At 34.6% G+C, this 23676-nt stretch overlaps 1 protein-coding gene across 3 annotated transcripts in view; it reads left to right on the forward strand.

The window, feature by feature from the left end:
* The window catches only part of zgc:158464 (uncharacterized protein LOC791139 homolog), a 132456-nt gene extending 110325 nt beyond the window's left edge, over window positions 1–22131 (forward strand). For all 3 annotated transcript variants that reach the window (XM_051135010.1, XM_051135009.1, XM_051135011.1), the window contains 3 exons: window positions 10678–10843; window positions 10924–11043; window positions 20139–22131. In XM_051135010.1, the coding sequence (XP_050990967.1) occupies window positions 10678–10843; window positions 10924–11043; window positions 20139–20325 (473 nt within the window). In that variant the 3' untranslated portion in view covers window positions 20326–22131. The remainder of the gene's footprint in view (window positions 1–10677; window positions 10844–10923; window positions 11044–20138) is intronic.
* Window positions 22132–23676: the final 1545 nt, after the last annotated feature.

A 23676-nucleotide genomic window follows, 5' to 3' on the forward strand; every position in this document is an offset into this window, starting at 1 on the left:
CCCCCTTCTGGCCAAAAGTTATAAAGAAATTTAAATAAATGCTAATAACGTTTGAATAAATTGGGCTATTGTAATAAAACTTGACTCAGTATATTCCTTGGGTCATGCCGAGAACATCGATACCAATTATTTCATAATTGGCTGAACTTCCTGTCTGCCATTTTGACTAATGTTGAAAACCTACTTTTTCAAACTCCTCCTAGACCGTTGGTCCGACTTTCAACAAATTTGACACGGATCATCTTCAGACCATGCTGACAAAAAGTTATGGATTTCTTGTCGATATATGAAAAAGTTTTCGTTTAGTGCATCAATAAATTTGTTGGAAAGATGCCAAAGTGCACCTGAGGCTATATCTCTGCAAAGCTTTGACATATTTACACCTTAAACATTGTCTCCTCACACTGACCACGCCACATCAATTTGGTAACAGCGCCACATATTGGTCAAGAGTGATAAACCATTTATTATGAAATTTCCGAAAATAACTAATAGTAATAACTTTTGATTGCATTATTGACTATTGTAATGAAACCAGTCTCAACATATTCCTTGGGTCATGCTGACAACAGATATCAATTATTCCATAGTCGACTGAACTTCCTGTCCACCATTTTGTTTTCTGTTAAAAACCTATCTTTTTTTTTTTTTTTTTTTTTTTACTCCCCCTAGACAGTTTGTCTGATTTTCACCAAAATTGACTCAGATCATCTTAAGACAGTGCTGGCAAAATGTTATGGATTTCGTGTTGATATATCCATATATCCATTCATGTTGCTGTATCCATGGAAAGGTTTGGCATATTGACACCAAAGTTCGTGAGTGGCATCGCATACTGAACACACCACATCGATTTGATGCGCCACCTGTTGGTCAAAAGTGAAAACCCATTAAGTCATGTTACTAGTGGTTGTTTTTATGATTTTTCAGTTGCTCTGATGCTTGCTGCCTAGGCTTGGCCCCGTAATTGATTATTATTATTATTATTATTATTATCTGTTGAATAATCTGAACTTTAATCTGTATGTTTGACTTTCTCTATTGATTATTGTTCTATTGTGCCTTTCCTGCTTCTAAAAACAGGTGAAGAGGTTTTCGACGCATGAAGAACATATGCTTAGATAAACTTAATGGGCTGCTGTGAGATTTAAGCTGCTTTCAGGCACCACCGTCCAAATTTAGCATTTGCTGCTAGTGAAGCAGAAAATCATTGAAGGCTTGAGTCCAGCTTTCCTGAAAACACCTCATTGGCTTTTATGTAGCACAGCGTCTGAGTCGCTACAGATCCAGGTCTGACGCTCAGAAACAGTTTTTTTCTCAGATTTCCAGGGGACATTTAGTGGTTTCCCTTCACGGTTTACCACCTCCATGTAACCTAATCATCAGGTTCCCTATTTGTGTTTCAGTCCTTTGACAGGGAAATGTGGAAAAGTGGCCCCATAGAGATTACAGATGTTCAGATCCTTAGGAATACGGTTTTACACTATCAGATGACTAGAATTCTTGTTTCCATTTCAGATGTGTTTTGGAAAGCTTACGCTCACGTGTCGTATCAGGGTACCGCCATAAAACCAAAGAATGCTTGAAAGGCGTATTGCGTGTCGCCCATGAACATGTTCCAAATCCAGATTTATGTGTGGGGCGGTAAAGTGAAGGTTTCTGTTTCTGGCAGCGCTGCGTGTGGATTTGAGCACGTCGGGCGGCTGTAAGTTAACCTGGATTGATCCAGGCAGCGGGTTTCCTCCAGAGATTAACCGTAAGATGATCCCGTCACTCCACTTCCTCACAGGAATAAACAGGTTAAAGGGTCATTTCACAGAGATCAGGGAAATTCACTGACGAATAAAGCTTTCTGGCCTCGCTATGAATGTGCAAAAGCTCAAATTAACATCCCTAAACTATTTCAAACACTTAAACTATTAAAAATAAAACAACTGAACTAAAACTACAACTGAAACAGAACTTAAACTAAACCTAAACAGTAATATCTAAAAACACTATAACTATTCAAAATGTTTTTGTTACTTGAAAAAAAGCTGAAATTAAATAAAATGTACACTGCAAGAAATTTCCAGTGTCCATTTTTACTCTAATTGTTGTTTTAGTGTTTGTCTTTTTACAAAAATAGCCTTTACATTTAGTTATGTTATATTTGGTTTTTTTTTTTTTTTTTGTTTTTTTTTTGTAGATTACAGTTACTTTAATAGTAATTAATTAATTAATGTATTAGTCAGATTTAGGTAGTAGATTTGTACACAAGCGCTGCTTTAAAGTTCATTTAAGTCTCTTTTATTGTGTTGATACATGTCAAATCTGCACATTAAGACGGCGTGTCTCTAAATGATTTGAGAATTATGTCTAAAAGCAGCAGTTAAGCTCACTAATCAACCAGCCTGTTATTCCACTACTACTTCCTTTGTTCTGAACTATATAACACCTGACAGCCTGTCTCATCAATCTGACGAGATTTTAATTTTTGCCTGCTACTTGATGGGCCAGAAATTACATTTGCATATAAATATCGTCTAACTCTTTTGTTTGTACCAAGAGGAGCTGGAGCTTCTTTGTTTTGTCGTCTGAATTAATTGTTGCCCCTTTCCGGTCTTTTCTTCTGGGCTTATATCTGCCTCATGTCTCTGCAGAATATGAAATAATAGAATTAAAAGCGATGTAGATTTCATTATGTGAGCGTGACTGTGGGGTTTAGCCCGTGAGGCCTGCTTTTCTTTGCCTTTGTGAAACACATTGACTGTATTCCCGGGGTTTAATGAGGGGAAGAAACAAAAGGTGAATGTTTCTCATGCGACTCCTTGCCACATCCAGCTGATTCCACATGCATGCTGTTTTATTACTTATTTTAGCCAATCAGGACCGACTCGTTGAATGTGGTTGTATGGACGCAGTTTTACCTGCCTTTTGTGAGTCTGACGTTGAGTATTTTGGCCGTATGCGTTGAGAATATGAATGTGAGTGTGACTAGTTAATCATGGCAGAAGTCAGAGCAGAGATCTTAATTGCAGGCTGTAATATGGCGGTGAATTATGGCCGATCCTTCCCGCTGAGCACCGCACTCGCCTGATGGAACTTCCATTAGTGAATTAGTAAATGAGAATTAATTAGCAGCTTTAATTAGTGAATGTGTTCAGAAGTAACCCTCGTTGAGTGTTTTAGAATGGAATGGAGTGTTTAGCATCTGTGTGCGTCTTGACATCTGTGTGGATTTAAGATAAACCAACATGTTCAATGCTTTGGTAACTTCAGTTCAAAAGAAGATTCTCAAAATGATCATTTTTAAGTTTCAGTTGAGAATTGACAGGGAATATGTTATTGTCTGGATCAGGAAATGTTTCAAATTAGCTTTGAACATGCTGCCCACTCAAATTAATAATAATAATAATAATAATAATAATAGTAATAAGGGTAATAATAATGTTCTAACAATTCCTACTTCTACTACTCCACTGGAGTCATGGTCTTTTCTTCAGTCTTCATATGTAAAATATAATTTGAACCTGATAGTATTTCTACAGAGCAATAAGATTCGATATGTGACCCTGGACCACAAAACCAGTCATAAGGGTTAATATTTCGAAATTGGGATTTAGACATTATCTTTCCATTGATGTATGGTTTGTTAGGATAGGACAATATTTGGCCAAGATACAGCTATTTGAACGTCTGGAATCTGAGGGTGCAAAAAATCAAAATATTGAGAAAATAGCCTTTAAAGTTGTCCAAATGAAGTTCTTAATAATGCATATTACTAATCAAAAATGAAGTTCTGATATATTTACAGTAGGAATTTTACAAAATATCTTCATGGAACATGATTTTCACTTCGTTTCCTAATGATTTTTGGCATAAAAGGAAAATCGATAATTTTGACCCATACAATGTATTTTTGGCTATTGCTACAAATATACCATACCTGGTTTTGTGGTCCAGGGTCACATATGTGCTTGGTGAGCTCACTTGAATTTGATTTAGATCATCTAATGTGAAGTCAGTCTGAAACCGGTGTCCTGAGGAACACGGTTTGATACAGAAACGCTGTTTCACTGACTGACAGCAGCGTCTGTGATTCCTGATTGAAGTCACATGTTGGTTTCTTACATCAATTGATTCTGAGCGTAAATGGCTGTTATCTGTGTGATGAGAGGATTAGATGTGAGGCGTCTCCGTTCGGAGGTTTTCTCACCCATCCATCAGGCTCCAGCCGACAGCTTGATCTGATAAAGGGATTGAATTTGCTCAGGTCACATTCTCTTCGCCTTTTTCTTTGAATCGTATAGTATATTGTCTTGTTTAGTTTAGGTTTATTTTGTAATGTGCTGTGGAGATTGTTTCGAGGTGACAGACTTTGTTGTAATAAATGTTATAAGCTTTGGATCTTACAGATTTCTTTCCCTGACTTAGTCTTCTGTTTACACTCTGTAAAGATGAGATGAGCCTGTCTGCTTCTAAAAACACACATACAGTGGTTTTATGGCTGTGTTATTGGTCATAGTGGCTGTTCAACTCCCGGGTGAATTAATGTTATCATAAAATGTATATATATGTACATATTTACATACATACATACATGTATGTATATACATACATACATATATGTATATGTATATATATATATATATATATATTTCATCTAGGAAAAATACAACAAACAACACAGAATTTTGGGAAAAATAAAAAAAAAAAAATAATAATCATGGTACAAGCATTATTGTCAAAATTGTAATAAATTTCTACATTTTTAAAATGTTCTGAATTTAAATTGATCAGATGTTTTTGTATATCAAAATTAGACCATGAAAACAGAATCCATAGAAAAATTAAACTGAAAGCATGACATTTGGGAAAAATATAATGTAATTTGAAGCTCAAAAATGAAGAATATTCATTTTTATACTGCTTAAAATTCAGTTCAGCATTCAAAACAGTTTTGACACAATAGTAGGGCAATGCATTGCTGCTCATTTGCATAGTTAAATTTCTCTCAACTTTGCATCATTGGACACTCCCATTACCAACAGTTACTGCCACTCATGCTGAGAATCACCAACTCCCATTGAAAATGACCTTCAGATGAGTTGCTTTATCAGTGTAAATGTGTGTGTGAAGGGCTCCAGTATAACCGCTGCAGATGCCCGTCAGTCACTCAAAACAGAAAAAAAGTACTTTCGGTTTGACAAGTGACTGTCTGTTTTCACTGCATTTTATTGCAAGAGATTCTAAAGGAGAACGAAAGGGCACATAAAACTGCTCTGAGAGATGAAGTTTAGAAAAGAAGAGACCCCAGGAAGCGCAGGTAAACTGCCTCAGTTTTCAGTCTATTAGACATGAAAAGGTCAGTGAAGTCTGTGATGTCAGACTCATGACTCAAAGCTGATTGGACGTGCCGTTGTCACGGTTACAGTCATGTTCAGTTGGTTTGGAGGCAGATGCTGAGGTCATGCAAGGGTCAAGACTGGGTCGTGTTATGACCGTACAGCTGTAGGGTCATGCTGTCCTCCGCTTCACCTTCACTCTCAGCTGTGTGTGTGGTTCTTTTTCATCTTATTTTAACACACTCCTCTCGGCTCCTGAAGAGCGTCAGATTGTGATTTGACAGTTATGATCAGCTTGAGAGGCGCCAAGCACCTTTGCATGGCAGGTTTCCATGGTAACAGATCGTTTCTTCACCGACGTACAGTATATATGCCAACAGTAAACAAAAATTATGACATTCCATCTCATACTCATGCAGCATGCAAACACACACGCACACACAGACACACATCAGAGCTGCTTCAGCATTATTGCATGATCATAATGCTAATTATACCTGCTAATATTCAAGCACAAGCTGTTTTATTCATTTGAATATTTTTAATATTCACTGTCATGCGTTTGATACATCCTGGTTATACATATGTATGCAGCATAACCTGATGTAGCTTGATTGAGTGAATGTACTTATATAACAATATTAACATCTTTCTATTTTGTGATCATGTACTGTGGTACAGCCATGATTTTACTGCACACAATAGTATTGTGGTACTTCTTTATATCATGTAAATGTCATGATATGAATATAGTGACGATTGACTGCCATGGTATACAGTTGCCTCAAAAGTGGTTGGACACCTGTGCCCTTGTCAGTATATTATATATATATATATATATATATATATATATATAAAATCAAACCAAGTGGCAAATAATTCAAATGTTTGTGGTTGGTAAGATGTTTCTGAAAGAAGCATCTTCTGCTCACCAGGGCTGCATTTATTTGATCAAAAACACAGTAAAAATAGTGAAATATTATTAAAATTTAATAGCTGTTTATATTAATAAACTATTAATAGCTGTAATAGCTATGTGAATATATAGTAAAATGTAATTTATTTTTGTGATCAAAGCAGAATTTTCAGCATCATTACTTTAGTCTTCAGTGTCCTTCTAATATGCTGATTTGCTGCTCAAGAAACATCTCTGATTATTATTAATGTTGAAAACACTTGTGCTGCTGAATATTTTATGATACATTTTATTTTTCAGGATTCACATATGAAGAGAAAGTTTTGATCGTTTTTTAATGTACCCTTGATGAGTTATGGTACTGATTTCCTAACAAAAAACAAACAAACAAAAACAAAACTGACACCAGATGGTTTTTTGTGTGTGTTGGTAGTGTGTAGAGCAGGGGTCACCAAACTTGTTCCTGGAGGGCCGGTGTCCTGCAGAGTTTACCTCCAACTTTCCTCAACACACCTGCCTGGAAGTTTCAAGTTTACCTAGTAAGACCTTGATTAGGTTCAGGTGTGTTTGATTAGGGTTGGAGCTAAACTCTGCAGGGACACCGGCCCTCCAGGACCGGATCTGGTGACCCCTGGTGTAGAGTACATTGTTAGTTATACACATTATAAAGTGATACTGTGTTCAAAATAAAGTGGTAAAATTAGTGGAAAATGTTGATAATGATCATGATGAACTGTGGCTTCATACAGTCATTTACATGACTGTTTGCAAGAATTATCTGGGAACTGGACTGGAAAATGCACAAAAGATTGTTTTTTCTAAATCTTTAAGTTATTAGTATTTATCTGAGGTGCTGCTGATTTAGTCAGACTGTAGTGTTGTGATCAGGCTGGTTCAGTCGTGTTGACTGTCATACTGGCCTCTAGTGGTGGTGGACACAACAACACTATATATCATTTCCCCACTGGTAACATAAATGCATCTATAAAGTGTACAGTATAGGGGTAGTTGACGTGTACTGTGGTGTGATGTTCAGCTAAGTAATATAGACTTATATGTGCTTATGATTTTCTTGATCTTGATGTCGATTTAGTTTAGTAATGGTTTCTTACACATAACTCTTCGCTCAGCACATTGTGAGGCTTTGAACTGCTATACGTGCTGAGTGTTTTACTGTAATAGACTCTAATGCAAGACTCTGTTTAATTGATCTTTGATGCTGTAAAGAGCCTGTGAGTCAGAGATCAGACTGTTCATTCACTGTAATTACACACTTACAGTGGGACTGACAAAGAAAAAACAAAGACTCCCAACACAGTTTGCTCTCTCTGTCTGTGTCTTTGTTGTGAGTGGGTGAGTGTGTGTGAGTGTGTGTGAGTGTGTGTGAGAGTGTGTGTGTGTGTGTGTGTACTTGTTTTTGCTACATTGTGGGGACCAAATGTCCCCACATGGATAGTAAAACCTGAAATTTTTGACATTGTGGGGACTGGCTTGGTGGACAGTGTGGACAGTATACAAACCATTGTGCCTATGGAGAGTCCCCACAAGGATAATAAACCAGACATGTGTGTGTGTGTGTGTGTGAATCTTGTCACTGATGCTTGAGGCTACAGATTCATCAATCAGAAACATGAGCTCTTGCACTACAGCTACATCCTGTGACCTCTCTGACCTCTGTAACCCCTGTGACCTCTGGGACCCCAGTGACCCATGTATCTCATGTGGGACTGATGGCTGCACTGGGCCTGACTTACTCTCTTCTTCTGTAAATCAAAACATGTTTATAGACACAAACCAAATAAAACTGCACTGTAGAAGGGATTTTAAGTCATTAGCCAATAAATGAATAGTGATCAGCCAGTGTTGATTTTTCATTGTCTGATTCTTGTGTTTAAAGCAGGATCTCTATAAATCTTTTATTTTCTTTTATTGTTTTTTTTCAAATGTGGACATCAGATATAGACTTCCTCTAATGTCCTCATCAGCATTTCCTCAGCACTCCTGACAGTCTTCTCTCTCTCTCTCTCTCTCTCTCTCTCTCTCTCTCTCTCTCGATCTTTGTGTTTTTGTTATTTTAGTGGCAATATATTGCCAATATATTATGTACTATTATGCATGTGTGTATATTAAATATTTCATTTTATAATTTATTATTAGTAATTTAAAATTACAATACTTCACTACTCAGTTTCACACTAAAGTTCAAGTTAATGTACAGTCAGCTGGTTGATCTCACAAAATAAAAAAATAAACTCTTGACAGGATGATCAGGACTCCAACATGAAGATTACTTTTAGCAAAGTAATTTAAATGTTATGATAACAGCAAATGCAAAATTATATATATATATATATATATATATATATATATATATATATATATATTAATTTTGCATTTTTAACCATTTCTGTAAATTTAACAATCAGGTTGGAGGTTGTCCTTGTGTTGAAAATGAAAAATAATAATAAAAAGGTAAATGTTCATATGAAATCCACAAGTGACCTGTAATTCCTGTGAGTGTGTGTGTGTGTACTTTTTTTTGCTACAAATGTCCCCACAAGGATAGTAAAACCTGAAATTTTTCACATTGTGGGGACTGGCTAGAGGTCCCCATGGGAACAAAAGCTTATAAATCATACAGAATGAGTTTTTTTGAGAAAGTAAAAATGCAGAAAGTTTTCTGTAAGGGTTAGGTTTAGGGGTAGGGTTAGGGTAAGGGGATAGAAAATACAGTGTGGAGAGTATAAAAACCATTGCACCTATGGAGAGTCCCCACAAGGATAATAAACCAGACTGTGTGTGTGTGTGTGTGTGTGTATGTATATATATACACTACCCTCCAAAAGTTTGGAAATGTCCTAGAAAAGTGGGGTTTTGGACAATATTGGCATGAATCATTTTTAATTTGTGATAATTTTGCATACTACGAAAACATATTTTGTTTATATGTTAATTTTTAATAAGTATTTATATTTATTTATATATATTTAATAATTTAAATGAAATATAAATATACAATTTTGTATACACACAAACACACTTTTAATCATTTTTATATTTATATTTCACTACTCAGTATTAAAATCTCATGCACATGATCTATTGATAACACAGACATGGTTATTGACTGAAATGTCAAAATGGCCAAATATTTTGTTAACAAATGGACATACCCCAGTTTTGCAGTGCTTGTACGGTAATGTGAAACAGCCAGTTGTTTACAGCCATCTGAGCCGCTCTCACTGATTACTGTGTTTGGTCAGTCCCTGTCTGCATCTGTTCGCATGTTTCTGCTAGATAAAGCAATTTAGATAGAGCTCAGGGTCAGACGATGATCCTGTCAGTCAGTCGGCCCTGCCACAAAAATCAAACGTGTTTTCCTACAAACATTTTCTTCCTTTCACATGTCTGTGCTGGGTTTATGTGCATTTTTCTTAGATTCTCATATCCGGTCACTGGTGAGCAGGTTTCATACGGGACATCTCGCGGTCTCGTCTGACCCGTGATGGTTCCTCCTCATGTCCACATGAGGAAGTTTCAGTCGCTTTATGAAGCGTCTCGCTTGTCTGAAGCTCCTCTCGTTATATGCAGGATGAGCTTCAATCCCTCAGGCGCTCACATTGACTTCACTGGATTGAGTTACGGCCAATGGGGAGTTTCTGCTCAATAAAACACAAAGCTCAGTGTATGGACTGCTAGTCTTACAAGGTCATGCTGGGAAATTTCTGGAGAGCAATGACATGCTAGAGGAATTACAGGTCACTTGTGGATTTCATATGAACATTTACCTTTTTATTACAACCTCCAGCCTGATTGTTAAATTTAGAGAAATAGTTAAAAATGCAAAATTAGATAAAAAAAAATAATGTAAGAAAAAAAATACACTAAGACATCCTTTTACAGTAAAATTATACAGTTAAGTATTACATAATATTAATTAACAACATGTACTTACTGTGGGGTTAGGATTAGACTTTGGTTTATGGTAAGCTGCTTGTAATTATGCATATTATTAAGTTTTGTAATATATAACAAAGACATTGTAAAATAGTGTTAGTTTTTTATTGTATGAATAAATGTTTTGATATTTAATTTTATTAATATTGTTTTTTTATTAAATAATAAATTACTTAAAATATTCTTTAAAATAATTTAAAATAACTTTTATAATAATAATATTTTGTAAAAACTAGCTATTATTCAGCCTAATAAATGCCTACTTTATAAATAAATGGACATTAAATACTGATTCTAGCTTAAATCAATTTATTATCTGAGAAAAAAAGAATACATCATCATCAATTCTGGTAGTGTAAGTATGGATAATTTACAGTCAAATGGTCATTATAACTCAATAACAGGATAGTACAGGATAATGTGTTTGACATATGATATGGTCTGTAGTGTAAATGTAATGTGTTTCTCCTGTTACAGTGCAATTTGACGGCGTGGAAAAGTCTCCCACTAAGGATCTGAAGTGCCGTCCGCTGCAGCGGCACTCGAGCGGCTGTCTGGTCAGCACTAAAATGAGCTCTCTGGAGCCCAGCGGCCCGAGCGTGGGCGAACGCATCGATCCGTCCATGCCTCTGGAGAGCCAGTTGTGAGTCAAACACCTCGCAGAAGCTTTATGACAGCTCTGACACTCTTCCTCACACATGATTCTCATTCTTTGCTTCACAGCTGGTATCACGGAGCCATCAGCCGGACGGATGCTGAGTCTCTACTGCGCTTATGTAAAGAGGCCAGTTACCTGGTGAGAAACAGTGAGACCAGTAAGAACGACTTCTCGCTCTCACTCAAGTAAGAACCTCGCCGTTACACATACAGATTATTCTACAGTCACTAATAATGAGCTCTAATACACATACAAACATATTCATTTTTGGCCAGTTAGTGCCCAATAACATATTTCAAAGTAATATTTTACCTAAAAATGAAAACCTTATATTAGAACCTTAGAAACCTTAGATTTTTTTCTTCAGTCTATATAGTTTATATACGTTATGAAGTTTATTCATGTTTTTTTTTTTCTTTCAGTAACTAAGGAGGGCGGGTTTTTGCTAAGGGTCAATTGAAAATTAGAAATGTTTTTTTATTTATTTATTTATTTTTTTGTGAAATAGCTTAAAACAGCAAAAAAGTTTTTTATATTTTATTTTATTGTTAAATCATTCTAGTAGCATGTTAAAAGATGCTAGCAATGAGTTAAATCATGTTAGAAACATGTTAAAACAGGTTAGCAATTTGCTAAAATGTTAGAAACTTGTTAAAACATGCAGTTTCTTAAAGGAGAAGTCCACTTTCAGAACAAATATTTACAGATAACGTACCCCCTTCTCATTCAAGATGTTCATGTCTTTCTTTCTTCAGTCGTAAAGAGGAAAAGAAAAAAAAGGAGGAAAACATTTCTGCATTTTTCTCCATATAGTGGACTGCTATGGTGCCCCGAGTTTGAACGTCTATAATGCAGTTTAAATGCAAATGAAGTTCAAACGATCCCAAATGCGGTTGTAAACGATCCCAGTCGAGGAAGAAGGGTCTTATCTAGCAAAACGATCGGTTATTTTCATTAAAGAAATACAATTTAAATACATCTTAATCTCAAACACGCATCTTGTCTTGCTCTGCCTAAACTCTGTGTATTCTGGTTCAAGACAGTTAGGGTATGTTGAAAAACTCCAATCGTATTTTCTCCCTCAACTTCAAAAATCATTTCAAAATCATCCTACATCACTGCAGAAGAACCGACCCAGTCTTTGTAAAGTGAACATGCAAAGAAGATCAAACACCCTTAACCAAAAAGGTAAAAGAGTGATATAGGACGATTTTGAAGTTGAGGGAGAACATGAGATGGGAGTTTTTCGACATACCCTGTCATGAACCGGAAAAAAACATAGTCCAGGCAGAGTAAGATAAGACCAGCATTTGACATAAAAAGTATGTAAATTGTACTGTTTTTATGAAAATATCCAATCATTTCGCTAGATAAGACCCTTCTTCTTCGGCTGGGATCGTTTACAACCGCATTTGGGATCGCTTGAAGCCGCATTTAAACCGCATTTTGGAAGTTCAAACTCGGGGCACCAGAGAAGTCCACTATATGGAGAAAAATGCTGAAATGTTTTCCTCAAAAAACATAATTTCTTTACGACTGAAGAAAGAAAGACATCTTGGATGACATGGGGGTGAGTAAATTGATATGTAAATTGTTGTTCTGGAAGTGGAGTTCTCCTTTAAAATTTAAAGTAATTTTTCAGTTTATTAGGTGGAATTTTTTGAATAAAGCTTTCACTACTTGATGTCACGTATCAACTATCCATATACACAAAATAAAAAGACTTAGATGTTCTTCAAATATTGATAAAAGACTTAAAGACAAGGTTATTTTTATTAGACCATTTATCTTAGCAGTGTGTTAAACCATATTAGCAGCATGCTAGCAAAGTGTTAAATACTAGAAACACGCATAGACATGTTAGCAAGATGTTACCAAAGTGCTAAAACATACTATCATCTTGTTAAAACATGCTAGCAATGAGTTAAATCATTTTAGAAATATGTCAACATAATAGCTTATTTTAGCAATGTGCTAAAAATACAAAAAACATGCTAGCAATGTGTTAAAATGGTACTTAAGTTTTATTGACTTGCTCTAAGTAAAACCTTCTAAATTCAAGCGTTTCAATGTTATTTTAAATGTTCCTGACTTTGTCAAGTCAAGTTTGTCAACTTTTTCTCAGCTTTACTTAGTTACTTGTTTTTTAACATTAATATAGTGTTTATTCATTTTTATTTTAGTTTTAGTTTTAGTTACTAAATGAAAATTAAAACTTTTTTTCTTTGGTAATTAATAATAATAAAATGAAGTGAACATGTTTTTATATTTTAGTTTAGTTAAAGGGTTAGTTCATCCAAAAATAAAGATTCTATTATTAATTACTCACCCTCATGTTGTTCCGAATCCGTAAGATCTTGGTTCATCTTAGGAACACAAATTAAGATATTTTTGTCACATGGACTATTTCGTCAATGTTCTTGGTGCCTTTCTGAGCCTTAAACGTGGTAGTACCCTTGCTGTCTATGGAGGGTCAGAGAGCTCTTGGATTTAATAAAAGATATCTTAATTTGTGTTCCTAAGATGAACGAAAGTCTTACAGGTTTGAAACAACATGAGGTTGAGTAATTAATGACAGTGAACTAACCCTTTAACTTTTATTTTATAATTATCTTTTATTCCATGCATCACTTCCTGTTCTCTCTTGGTGAAAGCATAAAGGCCAAAATAAATATTAATAATAATATTAATAATAAAGGCGCTCTGTGTATTTGTCAGGTTCAGTGTGAGCTCATATGGTGTAAGTCTCTCCTGCTGACGTGTGTTTTTCTCTGGAGTGACCTTTGACCCCTTCACATGTGTGCCTTCTCCATCAGTCCTTCACATGCTAACCTTTTCCCTGCCACGGCTCGAGTTAATGTTGGCTGACGCATCTGTCTCTCTCTGGCGTCCCGCAGCGGAGTGGTGCGATCTGAAGCTCCTCTGACTGCACTGCTCCGTCTGACATTTCACAAAGCCAATGTGAACATGACGTGACTTCTTCACCTTTAGAGCAGTCGCCTCTCATTTGCTCAGATGAGACTCATGGAGAGTTCAGGACAGACTGCTGTGAAGGTCTAATAGAGAGACGCTTTCTCTGGTATCAGCAGGTTTGGTGTGTTTTAGAGCAGAGCCTGCGTGATTTGTGATGTTCAAGAACTCATTCTACTAAAGCTCATTGTGTATTTGTTTACACACATGTGATTTGAGCTGCAAAGTTGCCTTAACTGTTTTATTTTTGTCAGGGTTGTGCAGAATTCAGAAAAATTGACTCCGTTTTAAATCACAAAATTTGAATTTGAAAAATGTGAATTTGAATTTGCTGAATTTCAGTTAAAGAAAATTCCAGTATCTTTATTTCTTATAAACTCGTCAGAGAAAGAAAGAAAAAAGAATACAATGGATGAATGAATGCAATGAATACATTAAATAAACTAATAAATAACACATGCATTATTAAAAAATAATACATTACATAAATTAATAAATATAAATAAAATAATGCATTGGATAAATAAATACAATAAATAAATAAAAATTAATTAAATTAATGAATGAAATTTATTCATTGAATAAATAAATAAATCAATGAATAAATAAATCCAATATATAAATCAACAAATAAATAAATAACATTAATACATTAAATTAAAAAAAAAAAAAAAAGAATGAATTAGGGCTGCCAAAAGATTAATCACGATTAATCGCATAAAAAAAAAAAGTTTGAGTTTGCCTAATATATGTGTGTCTGCTGTGTGTAATTATTATGTATATACAAATACAAACACATTCATGTATATATTTAAGAAATATTTACAAGTATATGTATTTATTATAATTTTATACAATTTATATTATATATAAATACAAATATTTAGTACATCACATATTTCTCTTAAATATATACATTAATTTGTGTGAATTTATATATACATAATAATTACACACACATATATTATGCAGAACGTTTATTTTGTATGTGATTAATCGTGATTAATCGTTTGACAGCCCTAAAATAAATAAATAAATAAATAAATAAATAAGATGCATTACACAAATTAATAATAAAAAAATGCATTGGATAAATAAATACATTAAAAATAATGAAATTAATACACTGAATAAATGCAATCAATAAATAAATAAATCCACTATATACATCACCAAATAAATAAGTAAATAAAATAAATACACTGAATTAAAATAGGTGAATAAATGAAATAAAAAATACAGTGAAATAAATAAATAAATAAATAATAATAAATTCAATAAAGACTCAACTATAATTTAGGAAATGAAAATGGAGTACAACCCTGATTTTATTTCATTAATGGACTTCTTGTTGTTGTTATTTCCATGCATAAACGTGTTATGTGAGAAAGTGTTATGTGCAAAGTTATCTATATGATAATTTTAGTGGTGGGACTTAAATGTAACCACAAAGTCTAAACCGAGGGCAAGTCAAAGTCATTTTCTGTGGTGATCAACAGCTGTCAGTAGAATTTACTTTGTGTTGAACCTGGAACATGCCTTTAATAGCCATTAAATCATATTTTGGACTGAATCATTTATTCAGTGCCATGACAGAAGGTTTAAATGCAGAAGCAGTAAGAGTCGAGGAGACTCTGATGGTTTGTGTGGCGGTGCATCTCTCTGTGTTTCTCATCACAAGTGTTGTGCTAAAGCAGACATGACAGCATGTAAAAAGCTTTGAGACTTTGCACACAGTCCGTCCACAGAGACTCTTAGATGCAAACGATCCATGTCTGAGTCTGCTGAAATATTAATACTGCTATGAAACGCTCCTGCCTGTGCGCAGCATCGCTGATGAGCATATGAGCCACCTGACCATAAAACCTCTCTTTCATTGTTTGTCTCATCTATGAATCACTACCATGTTGCTAAGCTAATGAGCTGATGCTCTAATTAACAAAAGTACACAAATAGTGCATTTGCAATTTAAACTGAACCATAATTGTATGAACTTACATGAAAGATGACACATCATCTTAGGTTAGAAAATTTGTCTATGGAAATCATTTTAAAGGAGAAAACAGAATGGTTTAGAATTATTTTTCATTCCTGGCTTCACAAAGTCTTTGCATGATGTTTTATAATGGTGTCTGGAGGTGGTTCGCTCACATGAAACGGAGCGATTGTCTAAGTAGATTTGTGGTGCGTAAGTGATATGGATGAGTCCAGTCTCTTAAAAGGGACCAGATCTTAAAAGGCAAAGAGGCTATAGCTGTGACCTGCTTTATGGACAGAGAAAGAGAGAAAATGGATGAAGGGAGTGAAATAAATCTCCTCTCAATGGAGGGAGAGTAAAAGTTTATGAATTACCAGCACGTTAATGTGTGTCCTCACCAGGACCACGAGCAATGTGAGCAAACGGAGAAGAGGTCTTTGCTGAAGACACTCTTCGGGCTTGTAATTTAAAAATACATTGTCAAGCCAATGCTCTCATATGCATTTACTGCTCATCTCATGTACAATAAAAGAAGCAGCAGGTTATCAGCTTCCACAGAGTTACCATTCTAAAACATCAATCTACTCGGATTTAATTAACATGTGAAGATCTGCACGTTAATGAAGACTGTATTTTAAAGAAATGTTCTGGGTGAAATGCAAGTAATGTTAGAAATATATATATGAATGTGTGTAATAATTTATTAATAAATAACAAATATATACATTTTTGTTAATAAATAATATAAATATATATATATATATATATATATATATATATATTATATATTTTTTTTTTTTTTGGTTTGTGTGTAAATGTATACGCATTAATTATTTATTTGTTGGTATTATTGTATTATTTTTTATAATGTATTGGTATTATTATTAGCATTTTATATATTATTTTATACACAGTTTGGGATCAGTACAATGTTTATTCATGCTTATCGAGGCTTGATTTAAAAAAAAAAAAAAGTAATAGTGAAATACAATCGCAATTTAAAATAACTGATTTCTGTTTTTATATACTTAAAAAAAAAAAAAAAAAAGTATTTTTGTGATACAAAGCTGAATTTTCATCAGCCATTACTGCAGTCTTCAGTGTCACATGATCCTTTAGAAATTAATAATATGTGGTTTATTAATGTTGGAAACAGTTGTGCTGCTTCATATTTTCTTTTGGAACCCTCTGATACTCTTTTTCAGGTTTCTTTGATAAACTAAAAAAGAACAGCATTTATTTAAAATATAAATATTTTCTAACAATATACACTACTGTTAAAATTTTGGGGTCAGTAAATTTAATTATTTACTTTTTTGAAAGAAATGTATTCTTTTATTCAACAAGGATGTGTTAAATTGATAAAAAGTGATTGTGTGTGTGTGTGTAGTTAGAAAAGATTTCTATTTTTAATAAATGCTGTTCTTTTTCACTTTTTAGTCCTAAAAGAATCCTGAAAATGGTAGCACAACTGTTTACAACACTGATAATAAATCAGCATATTAGAATGATTTCTGAAGGATTATGTGACACTAAAGACTGAAGTAGTAATGCTGAATATTCGACTTTGCATCACAGGAATAAATTATATTTTAAAATAGAAAACCATTATTTTAAATCACAATAATACTTCACATTATTACTGTTTGTTTCTGTATTTTTTAATAAATGCAGCCCTAATGAATTTATTGAATGAATGAATGAATGAATGAATGAATGAATGAATAAATAAATAAATGATCTGAACTTTTAAACAGCAGGTAGTGTAGGTTTTATATATTTATTTATGTATGTATGTATGTATGTATGTACAGAAACATTAAAATTTGCTATAGGAAAAAAATCCAAGCTGCACATTTCTACTTTTAATCCCTTTGGAATTGAAAGTGCATGACTGTAAACACATGTACAAATGTTGTTTGTTTTGACTTGTTGAAATAATTTTCTGTGGTTATCGACTACATGTCACTGTTGCCATCAGTAGTTCCTAACTTGTATTGAACACAGAACAGTCATTTAAAGACAGGGACAAACTGGAAAGTAAAATCTTACAGTTTGCCAACCACATGTGACTCATGCAGTTAGTGAACCGAACACTATGAACGAGTGTTATATATTCACATGTACATTCGGTGAATCATATCAGTGAACATCCATGACATTGTCATGAACCGCAGCGAACCTTTCAGATCTATAAAGTGAAGCTAATCCTTGGATTAAAAGGGAAAAAATAATGACGAAGTATCCACTGATAAGAGCACAAAGGCTTTGGTGTCTCTATAATGCCTCAAAGCCTCTCTCTCTCTCTCTCTATCTGTCCTGCACGTGCTTTGTTCGTGTCGCTGATATGGTAAGAGCAAAATAAAATCCTTAAGAGGAAGAGAATAGCAATCTTTAGTGCAGAAATTTCCATAATGATGCGCTTGAACTTTTCCAGGCGTCTGCACTGACCTCAGATCTGTGTGTGTGTGTGTGTGTGTGTGTGTTTGGAAGAGTGATCAATGACGCACTCTTTGTCCGGGGCTTTCAGATGCTTTTAGCTGCTGTGTGTTTTGTGTTTGTGTCTATGCTGAAGGCTCTCTGGGGTCTGTGCAGCCCAAATGTTTTCTCATCTCTCTAATGATGATAAAGAGTCGTTAATGACAGGCAGCTAATCAGCCGGAGAGCAATGGGAGTCCTAAACCAAGATGGGTGGAGGGGTTGATTTATATTTAATGATAGCAAAGTTAATTACTTACAAGAGATTCCTAATAGTTTACTTTCATTTAAATATTTATATATAGTTCTTATATAGAGAGTTTATATTTGTATGTGTATTTATATAAAGAGAGAGAGAGAGAGAAAGAGAGATGCCTAATTTAAAGCTAGATGCAAAAAAATGATTACTTACATTATTACTTTATAAATGTATTTAGTAAGTCATTAACAAACATATAATGCTTAACAGATTATTAGTTTAATACATTCAGATCATTACAGCACATATTGTGCTTTTAAAAAAATGCATTATCATATATGAATGAGAAGTTTATTATCATTTGCAGACATTTTAACCTAATGATCTGTTGATCACTATGTAATCTTCAATAAATTCAACATTTACAAGCACTTTATCTCATGTGTAGTTATTTGAGTATATATTAATTAATGATCTGTTAACATTATATAATTGTTGTTAATGATTTATTAATGAAAGTTACTGTAAGGAGTCAACAGAATTTTTAAAGCATAATTCAATTGCATTTTGTGTATTTAAGCCGTGAATATTTATGTTAGTCATTTTGCAAATTTCCATTAGACCCATTCCATTCCATTTACAGTTCTTTCCTCTTATAGCTGAGCATTTCTAGCTGAGCATTTCTCAACTTTCTGATGCTCTCACAACTCGTCATCCCACAATCTCTTGCATGAGTCATAGAGAATGTGGTGAAAATGGCTCATCTTACCGTATAAAAACATGCACATCTGCGTCGTGCAGTAAATCATGTGGTACGTTCTATCATCACCCTCAGCAAAAGCGTTTTGCAATATGTCATGAACACAAGTACATCATACCTTACATTTAATTATTTTGACTAATTGTTATTTTATATTTATATTTTCTTGCATACTTATTTTTATTATATATTATTTTGTTTTTTTTATTACTTTTTATTTTATTTTATTTTTTTTTTTTTTTACTTTATTATTATTTTTTTTTCTGCTTAAATTTATTTTTTAAATTGTGTTTGTTTTACTATTAATTTAATTTTCCCAGAGCATTGCTATGCGGATGATAAGGTGGTTTTGGTGGTTTCTAGTGTGTTCTTGGCTGGTGTGAAGTGGTCACTCGATAGTCCAAAATTAAAAGAGACTTATTCTGGTCTCTAGATATGACTTACTTTAGTTCTTAGGATTAGACTTTTGTTGAAAGCCTCACCTCTTAATATGAGTAATAATTATCACTACTAATAACAGGACACAGTCTTCAGCACCAAAGCAATTTATATCCACACTTTAGTTCTTGTGGAGTGTCACAAGGTGTGCGGCTTCCCTCTGTCCTTGGCTTTTAATTTGCTTTGCATTCAGAGCCCCAGTGAAACCCGACAGCATTTAAAAGGCAGTACGACTGCACTCATTAAAGCTCGCCCGTCTCCAGCCCTGCATTTCACTGCGAGGCGTGACGCGTTTACCAATGAACCGAACCAGAGTGCTACTGTCTGACAACTAATCACAGGTTGTTTTCCTCCCCTCCTCCCATTAACCTCACTCTCTCTGCTTCTCTACCTTTATTAAATGGCTCCCTGCTCTCCATCTTGATCTACATGTCCTCTTCTCTCTCTCTCTGTCCAGGAGCAGTCAAGGTTTCATGCACATGAAGCTCTCCCGGACCAAAGACAATAAGTACGTACTGGGTCAGAACAGTTGTCTGTTTGACAGCGTTCCTGAGATCATCCACTTCTACTCCAGCCGCAAACTGCCCATCAAAGGGGCCGAGCACATGTCCCTGCTGTACCCCGTGGCCATACGGACACTATAGAAGCAGAAACACTGCAGAACCAGGACGTTTGTTCAGCGTTTACAAGACATCGACAAATTAAAGTGCTACTGAGATCCTGAAGGCAAAAAGGGAGACTCCTGGAAGCCTCATTTATCTCATCTCTACGAAAGCGGTTTCTCTGCAGCGATACGTCCTTCAAAATGCCTTCTCCGTGATTCCAGACCCATTTTCTCCCTTTTTCTGGACATAAGTGGATCTTTAGTCTTAGACCTGCACCCACACTTTATCTGTTACACACTGTACAGAAACCCGCCGTTCGTGTGGAAACGTCGCTCTGATTTTACTATTCGGATGTTTATAGTAACGATTTCTGGACATGTGAATCATTAGACGTTCTGGAAGAAAATAAAATGCCACCGTTCCTATACATAATCAAACTAAGTCATACTGTACCAAAACCTCATCGTCTGGACCTTCTGTGACAGTACTGTCAGTCGGTTGGCTTCGGTGAAATATTAATCGTTAAACATGAACTTTTTCAGATCATATAGAAAAATAAAACCCAGAAGACTGAAATCGAGCATTCAGCATTTTTCGGTTAGACCCACAGATGTGAAGAGTAATTGCTACGCAGACAGATTCATTAAGTCCCTTAAAATAGCAGTAATAGCGCAGAGCGGGAAGAGAAGAGATGGATGGTGCCATTTAAGTGTACTTGGACTAGGCGGCTATGCAGATCAGTGTGAAAAAGGACCTTTTCATTTTATGATTCAAAAAGAGTCACTTTATACACCAGAGTTTAGGATGATCTTGACCAAGGAGAATGAAATATTCCTGTATTGTCTACCTCAGAAAATCAATTTTGCTCATCCATCTGCCGGTCGATAAGGTACAGTGACGTTGCAGATATCGATTGGTTTGACTCTTCCCGTCTCAAATTCCCACCAAATTTTGCCTTTTGGTTTAAGAATAGCTTCTTCTTTACTCGAACGCAATCATTTCTATGCTGTTGTGTGATGCCAGTGACTTTGGTTCATGCCTTATACTGTAAATGCATGGTTTAAAAAAGAAAACAAATGGAGAACGCTGCCGTTCTGCTCTCAGTGAATGTTTAGTGGCTGTAATTTATTATGGAGAAAAAACAATAATACTATTGCTGATGTTTTAGTCCAGCTAAGACAATGTTCTCGAGCAGTGTGTGTGTGTGTGTGTGTGATATGTCTGACCTTACGTTTCTTTGTGATTGTCCCTGTCTGAATACTCTGATTGGACATCGTTTGCCATGGAAACCATTTAGAGCAGTTCAGCCAATCAGAGCTAAGATTTTTCCTGACCCTTCCTCTGACCTCTGGTTTTCTCTCATTTGCCATCATCCAGTTTCTTTTTTGTTGTGGTTGTTTTTCTCTCAGTGTCTTTGTTAAAACCATGATGCAGTTGTGGTACAGATATAAAGCCTGTGTGATTGGATTACTTTCATTCCTTGCGTTGTGTTACTTTCATTCCATTTATTTTGTGTTTATCTTTTCTTTATCACTTCCTCTCCCCTTAAAGGGACAGTTCCATCCCAAAAATAAAAACTGGCATCATTTGCTCACCTTAATGTCATTATTCTGCTAAATGACTTAGGCTGAATGACTTCTTTTCCATACAATGAGAATTAATTTTGAAGGAGGCTGTTCAACTTCAAAAATATAAAAAAAAAAGCATCATAATGCTAAAACATCTGCTAAAAGTGAATTTGGGCAGTGTTCAGGAGTGCGCTTAACATACACTACCATTAAAAAGTTTGGGCTTGGTAAGATTTTTTGTTTTTGAAAGAAGCCTTTGCTCAAAAAAATACAGAAATTCTTCAGAAATCATTCTAATATGCTGATTTGCTGCTCAAGAAACATTTCTGATTATTATTAATGTGGAAAAATATTTTTGAGGAAACCGTGATACATTTTATTTTTTCAGGATTCTTTAATGAATGGAAAGTTCAAAAGAACAGCATTTATTTGAAATAGAATATTTTGTGACATTATTAATGTTTTTAATTTAATGCCTTTTTAATTTCAATTTAATGCACCCTTGTTGAATAAAAGTATTAATTTCTTTCAAAAAATCACTGATCCCACACAGTAGTGTAGATGACCTCAAAGCTAATGGACTAAATGCTCTCAAATCTCTCTTATACACATTTTAAATATCCCATTTCATGATGCTAAATGTTTTAAATGACATGAAGGTGAGTAAATGACAGCATTTTCTTTCTTTCTTTTTTGGGCTGAACTGTTCCTTTCAAATGTTATGAATAATGAGTGATGTAAATCAGCATGATGATAAAATCCAATCTGCCATGCATTTACACTCCAGCATTTATTCTTTGACTGAATTTTCCATGACGCTGAACCACGATGTACTGTACGTTCTTCATCCCATAACACTGAAATGTCAAACTGTGAATGCTCTCCACAGCATCTCATTATAAACTGGCATATGTGTTTTTCCATCATTCTGTAACTATTGAAACAAAGCTGAAGACAGCAGCTCTCTGTATTTGTGTTGCCCTAGGGTTCAAGAAAGAGAAGAGTCACATATGTGTGTTTTCTGGAAATGCATTTGTGTTTCTGTCAGACGGGCTCAGGAGAGAGAGCAAAGACACAAAGGCTTTTTTAGATGTCAGTCAGGACAAACATGCTTCCTTATGCTGTAATAAGAGAGCAAAGAGCACAGGTCAGTACACTATAGAGAAGAAAAGAAACAAATCAAGGGGAAGATGAATGTACTGGATGTGCAAGATGAGTAAAAGAGCCTCATCTGCTCAGAAACCCATCTGAAATGACTATAGGACCCAGAAGATATGAATATCTTTTTTAAATGATCTCAGTGCTGATTGTAATGACATCCTACAGGAATCAGTGCAGTAACTTTAAAAAATGTTTTTGGACATCTACGTCTAACAAATGTATGAATAGCATTGCATTATATAACGAAATATGTGCTAAATGGTATGTATTTTAAACAAATATGTTTTAAGCAAAACAGTTTAAAAAGATTTGAAATGAAGTAAAACAGCAGATAAATAATCATTCAAAGGTATTTGAATTCTTTCTGGTTGTCAAAACATTAGTAAACGTTACTCTGAAAATAAATGTTCTTTATTTGCATTGATGGTTCCATAAACACCTTTAACATCCATGAAACTTTCCATCACACCATAGATTCTTTATAATGGAAAAAGTTTCTTTAGATTATTAAAATGTTCTTCACCATAAGAACAAAAAGTTCTTTTAACCCTCTGGTGCTCTTTGGTAATTTTTTACTGAACAAATGTTTACAAATATATATCAGAGGTCGCGTTAACCGAAATTTGTCCTTCATTGACAGAATTTTTTTTATCAGTGATGG

This window comes from Labeo rohita, chromosome 18 (assembly GCF_022985175.1).
Source record: "Labeo rohita strain BAU-BD-2019 chromosome 18, IGBB_LRoh.1.0, whole genome shotgun sequence".
NCBI lineage: Eukaryota > Metazoa > Chordata > Actinopteri > Cypriniformes > Cyprinidae > Labeo > Labeo rohita.